At 35.9% G+C, this 11,650-nt stretch overlaps 1 protein-coding gene across 2 annotated transcripts in view; it reads left to right on the forward strand.

Annotated features, from left to right (window-relative positions):
• LOC121738849 (adenylate cyclase type 6-like) overlaps window positions 1-8,683 on the forward strand; it is a 151,486-nt gene extending 142,803 nt beyond the window's left edge. The window contains exons 21-29 of one of the 2 annotated variants that reach the window (XM_042131104.1): window positions 1,111-1,271; window positions 2,139-2,278; window positions 2,997-3,106; window positions 4,356-4,575; window positions 4,894-5,025; window positions 5,309-5,433; window positions 5,850-6,002; window positions 6,247-6,379; window positions 7,329-8,683. In XM_042131104.1, coding sequence (XP_041987038.1) covers window positions 1,111-1,271; window positions 2,139-2,278; window positions 2,997-3,106; window positions 4,356-4,575; window positions 4,894-5,025; window positions 5,309-5,433; window positions 5,850-6,002; window positions 6,247-6,379; window positions 7,329-7,711 — 1,557 coding nt within the window. In that variant the 3' untranslated portion in view covers window positions 7,712-8,683. Of the gene's footprint in view, window positions 1-1,110; window positions 1,272-2,138; window positions 2,279-2,996; window positions 3,107-4,355; window positions 4,576-4,893; window positions 5,026-5,308; window positions 5,434-5,849; window positions 6,003-6,246; window positions 6,380-7,328 lie in introns of those variants that run through there. The other variant, XM_042131105.1, reaches the window with a different exon arrangement.
• Window positions 8,684-11,650: the final 2,967 nt, after the last annotated feature.

Genomic DNA, 11,650 nt, shown 5'->3' on the forward strand with positions numbered 1-11,650 from the left:
ACCCCTATGGCCGCTTTAGGCGGGCCCTCGGGCAAAGCGGTTTTTTGACAGATTGTCGTAATATGTAAATCATGAGCTAATTTTAAGATTAGGGTCAATATGAATTATACATAACAGAAATATAATAAATACACTATCTGGTAGTACATTTTTTATTTTTAAATATATAATATTTCGTCTTTTTTTTAAATTGGCAGTTAAGGTGGCCACTTTGGGCTGGCTTCCCCTACTCGGAAAATTAATAAACAATCCACACCCACACAAGAGTTTAGTGAATTGGTCTCAAATAAATCTCGTTTTAAATCCAATTGATATGCGATACGCTCTGACAAAGATTTTAAAAGCATTTCAAGTACGACGAACTAAAGCTGATGAAAATTGAATTCGATAAGTGAAATCGGCAAATGAAATTGGTCGTGTATTTTTCGCAGATTTACTGTGTATTTTGCGTAAAACTGCCTATTAAACGCACTTTACGAGTTTAAACTACAGAAAAGTCTGTAAATGATACTATAATAAATTAATAAGTATACCTACGATTAGGTCTATAGAAATCCACCTGTAGTTAAAATGTTTCTTTTGCATATATTTTAGGTGTATGCTTGCATGATAAAATAAAACAAAATTTTGCCGCATTTCACATTCACATCACTGGTACTTATACACAATTTACGAAAATCGCTTCATCACTTTCTTCAGACTTTAAGTTTTTTATAGAGAAACCGACAATGAGAAAAATTTGAACTAATGATTATTATCCATTTTAGTTTGCATGTAATTTGGCAAATATTCCGTTCCTTTAGCTTTAGGAAAGTTCCCTGGGCCTGTAGACAAGTGTCAAAGCGCTAACGCTGACGCTAACGCTAGCGCTACAAAATGTATGCGATTTGACAATAATTAAGTCATCGCTTCGCTAGCGAATACTAATGTCAAATCCATACATTTTGTAGCGCTAGCGTTAGCGTTAGCGTTTTGCCACTTGTCTACGGCGGCAGGCCATTTTGTACGATCAACAATGATCTAACTAAGTATGTAATCTAAAACTTTTCCATTTTACCAGAGGGTTAATGGTTATTACTTACTTATTATATTATGTGTTTCTGTCATCAGTACTACCTACAGCTGACCCTGATTGCAATGTGCCTGTGCGCGGTCCACCAAATTCTCATCACGATGATCAAGACCATCATTTTCATCATCATCACTGCGACATACATCACACTGACCGTACAGAAGCACCTGTTCTACCAAGGCCACTTCTACAGCTATCAGTAAGTCATTTAGCTCTCAGTAAAAAAAGTCATCGACCCAATCGAGAACGAAGCGTCTGTATTAAAAGCGTTTTACTACTATAATATTATAATTGACGAATATGAAAACCGCTTTAGGGTCAGTCCCAATTGCATCGTGACGTGACGATGCGATGCTTTTTAAATGAGGCAACTAGACAACATGACGAATTCGGACAGGCAAGCTAACAAACACGGGCGGTTTGAGATTGCCAGTTCAATGTGTATCTTTTTGGTTTTTTAGGGTTCCGTAACCAAAGGGTAAAAACGGGACATTATTACTGAGACTTCGTTGTCTGTCTGTCTGTCTGTCTCCAGGCTGTATTTCAAGAACCGCTATAGCTAGACTCCTGAAATTTGTGTATATCTGTTGCTGCTATAACAATAAATACTGAAAACAAAATAAAATAATATTCCCATACAACAAACGTGATTTTTTTCGGGCCTATTAAATTTTTTATGTGTATTTTAATACTTAATAACAATATTAAAATAAAATAAAATTTTAAGGGGGCTCCGATAGAAACAACACAATTTTTAGCCCATTTTTGCTCTGTATCGGTACGGAACCCTTCGTGCGCGAGTCCGACTCGCACTTGGCCGATTTTTATTTGAGAAAATTATGTTTTTTAAGAGCTCCTTTAAAAGCGTATCACATCGACGCGTCACGTTAAACTATAATATTAATTGCATTACTTAATGGTTTTTTTTTCTAAACACGAATATATTATAAAAAATATAGTATATTATAATTTGTACCTTTTCTAATCATTTAAAACGCTTAAAGGTTTATTTCAAGTAAGTACTTACGTCTTACATATTTCATTTATATTTTTAACTTCTCTCTAGGCATCAATGCGAGGTGGACTGGAATCAGCAATGGACGAACATCGTCATTTCCATGGGCGCGCTAGTCGCTCTGATGCTGCACTCCCAGCAGACCGAGAGCACATACAGACTGGACTTCATCTGGAAACTCCAGGCGAATGGTAATTAGTAATTACTATTGTATATATTTGGGAAAAGGAAAAGAAAATTTGGCGAGAATGCTTCGTAAAGTAATTTTTGGGGAGAAAAAAATTTACATTGACTCATATGAAAAAGAAAAGTAACCTGTTGCTTGCAAACAGTTAAGAAGTAGGTACTTAATTTAGTTTTGGGTAGGTAATTTAGGGACATCTCGGGTCTTGTGGTAGTAAAGTTCTGCTTGGGCCTTGGGGTAAGTTCAGCAAAAAGACGCGACGTGAAAGTGATTAAAAATTAAACTTATTCGCTCGACAAAAAATTACACAACAATAATACCTATTACCTCCTCAGGCATATAGTATTAAGTATATTTTTTTTTCCCGTGGTGCTTCCCCCTCTTGTTCGGACATTAATTTTCATTACAATTTGGCTGTCTTCCGCTTTGCTTGGGGAGGGAAATTGGATATCTCCTACTCCTCCTACCTTTCTTCTGATTAATTTCGTTGCGGGTCCCAAGACAGATTTATCTTTTCCCTCGGGTTGGTTGCCACTGTTGATCCTGGCGACACAGGAGTTGCAGTGGTGGGAATGTGTGGCGGGCCTTTTGCCCGTTTAAAAAAAATACCTATTACCTTTCATTCATCTCTTCATAATATTATACGCTTGTTACGTCGTGTTTCGTCACTTACATAATTACGGCTAACTTTCTTAATGAATATAACAGAAAAATGATAATTCCAGACGAGAAGGAAGATATGGAACACCTGGAGGCGTACAACAGGAAACTGCTCGCCAACATCTTGCCCGAGCATGTCGCACAACACTTTCTCTGCAGCGACAAGAATATTGATGTAAATATTATATTTACTTAACTTTTTTGCATAATGGTTCACATTTTCTTTAAATTCTCTTGTCAATTCCCATGTTTCCCGATCGTAGCACCTCGATATGGCAGACACAGTAGATTTTCAATTACTGTTATGCGGCAGCCGGCTGCCGCTTGGAGATTGACGGGTTAATTATTCGTGTAGGATTTTCTTTACTTTCCCGATCCAACTATAACAACTAGAAACGCGTTACTAACGCCATCTATCGGAAATAACATTGTATCAGTAACTTTATGAGTTTATGAGTTATGACCCTACAGATTTTTTTTCCTGTTCTGAGTATGACCCCGTCAAGAACGCAGTTTCTTAACCGACTTAAAAAAAGGAGGTTATCAATTCGACGCGTATGTATGTCATAATATTACCAGAACTGCCCAATTTTCGTACTTAGGTATATGTTAGTCTAATATCAGCGTCTGAACAAATGTGCCAAATTTCAAAAGACGTGTATTTATGTATGTAAGTATGTATGTGAGACGTATTATGTACGTATGTATGTTGTATGTTTGTGTTCATATATCTCTGGAATCACCACTCCGATTTCAGTAATTCTTTTTTTGTTGTACTAGTATTACTCAACTTAGGGAATAGTGCAAGTTTCATCAATATGGAGATAGGGAGTTTTAATTCTCAATTAAGTACGTACAATTTTGAAGTCGGTTTCATCTTTTTAAAATACAGTTATTGTGTAAGTACTGAACTTGGCGTGAATTTAAATCTTGAATATTAGATATTTTTCGTCTATAATTTATTATTATTAATTATTATTAATTCTTACTTTTTTATTCAGTACAACCACAAGTCACAACCGTTTAGATTTTAGAACATGTTGATAACGCCATCTGTCGAAAATAACAAACAGTTTCTTTTGGAGCACTCGAAGCGAAAAGCGTCCTATTACCGTCGTATTCTACAGAGTGTAACAAAACTAAGTGATAATACTTTAAGATGTGTACGATACCCTGTAAATAATTCACTGTAAAAGTGGCCGCGCTGTAATAGTAACTTTTTTAAAACTTTAATTGTAAGGGGAAACTCACGCTGGAGCGTTTGCACATACAAATCACAAAAAAATACTTTTTCAGAGCTGCACTTTCACACTGAACTCTATTATAAAGAACACATACACCCCCTAAAGTATTGTCGCTTAGTTTTGTTACACCCTGGATATTATGACAAAATTAATTTATTTTTGTTCAACGACCTTTCTCAGGAGCTCTACCACGAGCAGTGCGACTCTGTGTGCGTGATGTTCGCCTCGATCCCAAACTTCTCTGAGTTCTACGTGGAGTTGGAAGGCAACAACGAGGGAGTAGAATGCCTGAGGCTGCTGAACGAGATCATTGCGGACTTCGACGAGATCCTCGCTGAAGAGGACTTCAAGTATATTGAGAAGATCAAGAGCACTGGTGCAACGTATATGGCTGCGTCAGGTAATATTATAGTCCCAAAGCTATTTTTCATCTGAGAAAAGGTGGCCTATATCAAAGACCAGATCATGATACCATAGTAATTGTAACCATAAAGTTAATATACCTAGCGGAATAGAGAAACAAAGGCCTGAGCAAGAGAGATGTCACTATCAGTAACACTGCGTGGTAAAAAGAGACGTGTGATACGTGACAGCAGCATTCTTTTTTTGACGTCCAGTCGGCACGTGCCGCACGTTGACAATTTTGGTCTTATTAATTGCAAAGGTACCTGTAAAGAAAATCAGACCGAAATAGTCATCCTGTTCCTACCATTTCCAGGCCTCACGGCAGCAACTCGCGACCTCCGCGGGTACCGCCACGTCACAGCAATGGCGGACTACGCGCTGCGCTTGCGCCAGCAACTGTCATACGTAAACGAGCACTCATTCAACTGCTTCCGTATCAGAATAGGTAAGGCGTAGCGACGGGTGAAAAATTTAACCACTTTCTACTGTCTTATTTGCTGGCAACTGTATAATTTTTCGTGCAAAGCGATTGTCATTGCGATTTGCTAAGCGAACTCGCATCGCATCCAATTTATTTATTCATCGCATCCAATTTAATTCCAAATAAACTTATTAGCGCCTCGAAAGTTCCTTGCCAAAGTTGTTGACTTTGGTTCAGTCTCAACAATCTTTCGAGAGGCTATTAAGTTTATCGAATATATCTAGAACAAAATGTATTCCATCATTAGGAATCAACATTGGCCCCGTGGTTGCCGGAGTAATCGGTGCCCGCAAGCCCCAGTATGACATATGGGGCAACGCCGTCAATGTTGCGTCCAGAATGGACTCCACTGGCATCGTCGATCACATCCAGGTGAATATACCTATATTCTAAAGTCTTGTTTGTCATGTTTCATGCATTGCGAATCAGTGGTACCACAATAACATTGTTTTAATTTCTCGTTGTAAATGTATTTTGACTTATGTACCTATGCGAAGAATGATTTGGCTATGATAAAGGCGTTTTAATGAACTCTTGGATAAATTTCGACACGATACTACATATTCATATTATGGATTAAATTACCAATAAATACTTACCTCAGCATTCATACAACTTATACCTAAGCATAAATAAAAGTAAAAGGAACTGAAAGACATTAAGTTAGAATTTATAACTGGTTCATAAAATGTTTCTATCGTACTATATTGCAAGCGCGTTCCTCACAACGCGAAGCTAGCGAACTGTCTATTTTGGACATTGGTCACTTATTGCTGTGGCGAATTCAGGTCACACAGGAGGTGTACGAAATTCTGGCGACGCGGGGGTACAAGCTGCGGTGCCGGGGGATGATCGATGTGAAGGGCAAGGGCAACATGCTGACCTTCTTCCTCGAGGGCATCGGAGTGTCCCCGCCTATGCCGGTGACAGACCCCTACCTTGTAAGTACTTACAAAAGATAAAGAAAGATTAAAAAACAAAGAGCCGTGTTACGTTGTCGGAATGAAGGGAGAGACAGTTATGTGGCGCAGCAACGTAGCAATAACACTTCGGTCTAAACATCCAAATACCAAATAAATTAGTAACAGACAAAAAAATAGTTTTTAATTATCTTTATTGCATGAATTATCGCACCTAAGTAACTCGCTGAGCTGGTAATCTGCATAGAACTGCTCAACGTTACAGAATCCGCAGCCGTCAACATCGGGCACTGCACACAACCGTGACGGTGACGGGAACCACCGCACGCTAGAGACACTCTCCGAGAGCCACACGGATGAGGACGCCGGCACCTCGCCCAGACCGTCTATCTCCAGAGGTAGTATCTTTTTTTGTTTGGATTTTTTTTAAGGATGTATATAAGGTCAAATTTAGTACTTAGTACATCCAATTAAATTATGAAAGTACTAAATATGTAAAAAATTTGACACCCAGACACTTATTATTAATTATAATGATTATTTATAATAGATTTTTAAGAAATTATTCGATATTTAATAATTATTGAAAAAAATTGAGATGTAATTTGACCACCGCTATTAAATTATAAACATAATGGTCGCCATGAAACTAGTGTCAGTGTTAGTGACATGTACCAAAATTTGACAGAAGTTGATTTAATTTCTATTATTGCACATGCGCATTGAAAATGACAAAAACATGTCTAATCTAACAGCTGTATCGCCATAACTTTTCGAAGGAAAGTTTTTATCAATTTCAATTTGAAATATTTAACCAGAATTACCGGTAACCCCACTTTTTTTTTGGCTTAAAAAATCGCAAATCGTACAAAGAAACTGATAGCAGTTTTTTAGGAGTTTCTGTTTGTTACAAAGTTCCCAATTCTGACGAATTCTCAAAAATTTTAACACTTCCGGCACGTTTACGTATGATACATGGAAATTTTAAAATGAATTATTTCACTTAACTTGTCGGTAAGGTATTGATTTTTTGGTATCAATCAATGCAGGATGTTTTATTCTACTACATATTTCGAATTTAGGTCAAAATATTTGAATTTGTAAATGTAATATACTTACATGCTTAAAATAACTAATAACAACTATTCGAGTTAGACGGGTATAGCAAAGCAGCTTTACCAGCCCGCCACAAAAGAATATAACTTTTAGTAATGGAAATTAATGGTAACAGAATTTGCTACAGACCAGTGACGAACCTTATGATTTGAACGAGTGGATTCATAAAGTCACTTTTGTGATATACTCGTAAGTTATAGAATAAAACAACATGATACCCAATGATTTCAGGAAACCCCCACGGATCGATGAGTCCGAAACTGAACGGCGGGTCAACATCAGGGGAGAGTCTAGCCAGCGCCGTGCGAGCTCGAGTACTGAGTCGACTCGAACGACCCATCTCACTGACGGACCCGCCCAGCCTGCCCGCGTTCCTATCCCTGCTCTCGACGAGGGCGCATTCGACGGACCTCGACAATGTCTTCTCCGAATCCAAGAAGTTCGGCCTTCGTCGGCCGGTAGCGGAGTCTCGGAGCAGTGGAGAGATCGAAACGCTGCTCGAGGGCGGAGGCCCGCGCCGAGCGACCAGCCTCGCTGACTTCTTGTTCAGGAGGAAGCCACTGAAACTGGACACGACAGCCGTGAACATCATTGAGAATCCGATGAATGTCTAAATTCCCCGAGAAGTTTCCAGACTTTGAAAGTAATTTGAAAAGTTAAGTCTGGAAATTTTGTAACTTTGACACTGCCGTTTGACTAAAAATTATCAACAATGCTCGGCAGTGGAAAGGGAGATAACGATAGGCCGATAGGAATAGAGTTGAAGTAACCTCCAGTCGTTGGTGCCTGGAGTTAATACATTTTCAAAAGCAGCTGTTTAATTAGAAACTAAAGACAAAAGCCAAGGCTTTTTTACCCGGAATTGACTTACTCGGCTACGACACTCACACCGGATTAGACTAACAAGACTGATACAACGAAAACTGACTACAACTTAATACACAGACTAGAAACTGCAATTTACGAATTTATTGAAATAAGGAAAAACGCAAGGTGAATTGGCTACAAATAAGTGAACTGGTTAAAAACTTGTTAAGTTAAATGTACCTATGTGATTAAGACACGGTGAAATGCAGGCGCCAATTTTTAATTGGCAGCTCAGTGCATTAGTGTTTGCTAAAACACCGCCAAAAACAGGTAACATTACGTGTAATATACCTAGTATTATTTTAAAAATGTTTACCTACAGTAGAACAGTTACGATTGTATTATTGAATGTTTATTTAAAGGATATGTATCTCGAATATTATAGTGATTGTCGTATCAAACAAACTTACTTGGTTTTAAAGCAGAGTCTTAGCAAATACTCAGACTGATAAGAGTTATGAATGTAACATTTAAAACCATGTAGGTTTACTTAATGTTATTAGTATAAACGTCTAGGTAATATAATTACGTATTACAGTATTTCTACGGATTATATCTCCAAGTAGTTTGACCCAGAGCTTCTTATTTTCGCTTTCGAGTAATTTGTTGCAATATTTGGGCTGGAAAAGCAAGGGAGTTGATATGCCGGTAAGAAAATCCAATATCAGGTTAGGGTTGTTTTACGTGATGATAAAAATATACTACGCTAATATTACCAAGCCAAAGATTTATTAAATATATAATATAACTTATTAGATTTTATTAAATAAATTATAAAAAAAAAATTAATAAAAGAAAAATTATAAAAATTTATAATCACAGTAGAATTGGTGCGATTTGGCACAATCAAAAAAAGGTTTAGTCTCTCAGAACCAAGTGGTCGTTAGAGAATGAAGAAGAAGGGAAAACCATCAAAAGTCAGAACAATATCTAGAAGGGAAAGGCTAAGTTAAAAGCCAGATAGTTGCCCCAAATTTTCAATAGGGTATGTTGCTGCAATGTTTTCACGCTGACGCTGAAGACGGCAGCACCAGCACAGGCAGTGAACAAAAAGTTTTGTTCGACTTTTTTTTTATTTTTTTATTATTATTATTATTTTTTTATTTGATTTGGGGCCGTCTTTGGGCTTGACAAAATATTCTGATCTTATGGCGTGTGCGGGTTTTAGTCGGATTGTTTACTGCATTTGCTAGTAGAGCCCTCTACTGCAATATTTGCGTTATATTTCTTATTAGATCAGCTATATTTATTTCAATTATTTTATAGTATCCTTTCCAAAAAAAATAAATTCTGACCCAAAAAATGTAAGTGACATACCTACCTCATAAGTACGATATATAAAATATTATTATATACTTACCTAAGCACAACCGGGGCAAACATCCCACCGATGTGACTATCTGACTTTTATATAAGTAATATGAATGAGTTTAATATTACTTTTAATTTGCTCCCCCAAGAAAAACATGAAAGTAAAAAAAAAACATAAAATCGCAAAAAATAACCGTTGAAAAAATATACTTACATGTCGCTGTAATATACTGTATAACGTATACGCCAAATGAGCTTCGTAGTTGTTAGGTATAAGTAGTTAATATATACTATATAAAAGGTAATATAAGAGTAAATATATTACAGCATTATAATATAATATACTTAGGTTTAGCATTGAGCTTTATTGCTCTCTTGGCGTTCTGTATTAGAATTCAGATTATCAAACTGTTTTATGCTAAAACATGTGAAAAGAAGCAAATTTTAAAATGTTGGTTTATAGCTTTGGCATCAAAAACGAATAAAATTTGTTCAACGTTACGTTACGTATATACAATCCTACCTCATGACTTATGAGGTTCTCGGAAAAGAAAATGCTTTTCTTTGGTAGGTATATATTGACTTCGGCTATGGCTTAACTAAAGTTAACTAAAAGAATGTTGTTAGATATAAGTATTAAGATCTATGTGCGATTTTAGGTTTTAGGTTAGGTAGAAAGGTATGCTCGCGGATAGAACCATTGTTCAAGTTACCTTACCCCTCTGCGAGAGGTTAAAAGTGGTTCCGTCAGCAGCTTTACCAATTTCTAATTCAGTATTGCTTGTGAATATACTACGTGAATCGTGATGACATGTTATATTGTTATCGAAGGATCAATCTCAATTATTTAAGAATTCATTGGCATCTATGCGCATTGAATTTTGTAAAATAATTTTAGGTGTACCTATCTACTGTTAGAAGTAAGGAACTACATCTACATCAAGATAAAGACGGTAATATTATTCAGTGAAAATAAGAAAATGGAAAATAGAGTTTTCTTGGACTTAGGCATTAGGCTTAGTCCGAGTGAGATAGAACTATTTTCTGTTTCATCAACATGGATGGAAGTGAAGTGGATAAAATTACCTATCTTATAAAAGTATCGAGTCCAATATTTACCCTTCAAGGGATTGACGTCATTATTAATATTTATTGATGTTTAACATTTATCATTTATTTACTTACCTACGTATAACGTACTATTTATGTAGTTAATATTAAATTTTTCTGCGCCAGAGTCACCTAGTGCTATACACAAAATAAATAAGACTATATCGCTTTTCAAAAGTAGGTAAAAACAATTTTCTATTTAAAATACTTATATTTTTAAATTTTAATCTATCTTGAAGTTAAAAAAAATGTTATATCCGGTAATCTTTAAGATCCGGTATAGGTAAGTACTTATTACTTTTAAACCGCGTTTGTTGAGGAAAAAAAATTGAAACTGGCACATATACAGGACGATCTCACGTTAAGATAATATTATTTATCTCTATTATGAAATCAGCGGGGCTAAAATGGTCGCTTTGAAGAATCATGGTATGAATCATAATATGATTCATTTTTCTAAAATCGCAAAATGTAACTCTGCTTGCAATTCATTTCTGTATTTTTGTACTGATTTAATATGACGTGTCAGTTTGACAGTTTTGACAATTCATTTGCTGAATTGATTGAGAGGAATTGCTAAATGTGACCATTTTAGCCCCGCAGGTCACCCACCGCCCCGCGGTGCGGTGGGTGACCGCGGTACCTAATACCTATATTATAATATTTTCTTTCTCGTAGTCCAAGTTCGTTACTATTGCATAGCAGTCATGAGTCTGGTCAAATTTTGTCATGTTCCTACAAAAAATTCATTTTTATTTTTTTCCGGCAAAATTAAACTATTGGTTTGCTTTGTTTTACTTATAGAAAATGTAAATAATTTTATCCTTTTTTTATATGAAACTTTCCGATTCATGATTCAGAATCTTTATGCTGTTGATACGAGTTCAAAACGAGAAAACTGAAAAAATTAACAATCACTTACTTAAATGATTTCTTTCATTCGTTGCTAGATTACAAAACAATAGTTTTGTATAACCTCAGACAATGTCTTAATTAAAAATTATGATTAATGCAAACTACTTAAATAAGAACTCGTAACATCATAATAGGTATATTATTATTACACAATACACAAGTATACACTATACATGCACATACTTACACAGTATTATTTTTAACATACCCAATTATTTTCTTCGTACTGATTCATTACGAATACTTAACTATTTTAAATTTGTCCTACTTTGATAATATTAAGAAGTACTCAAACTGTATATTTTTAATAAATATCAACTCTTTTCTACTTTTAATTAAAAAAAAATTTT

This window comes from Aricia agestis, chromosome Z, assembly GCF_905147365.1.
Source record: "Aricia agestis chromosome Z, ilAriAges1.1, whole genome shotgun sequence".
Lineage (NCBI taxonomy): Eukaryota > Metazoa > Arthropoda > Insecta > Lepidoptera > Lycaenidae > Aricia > Aricia agestis.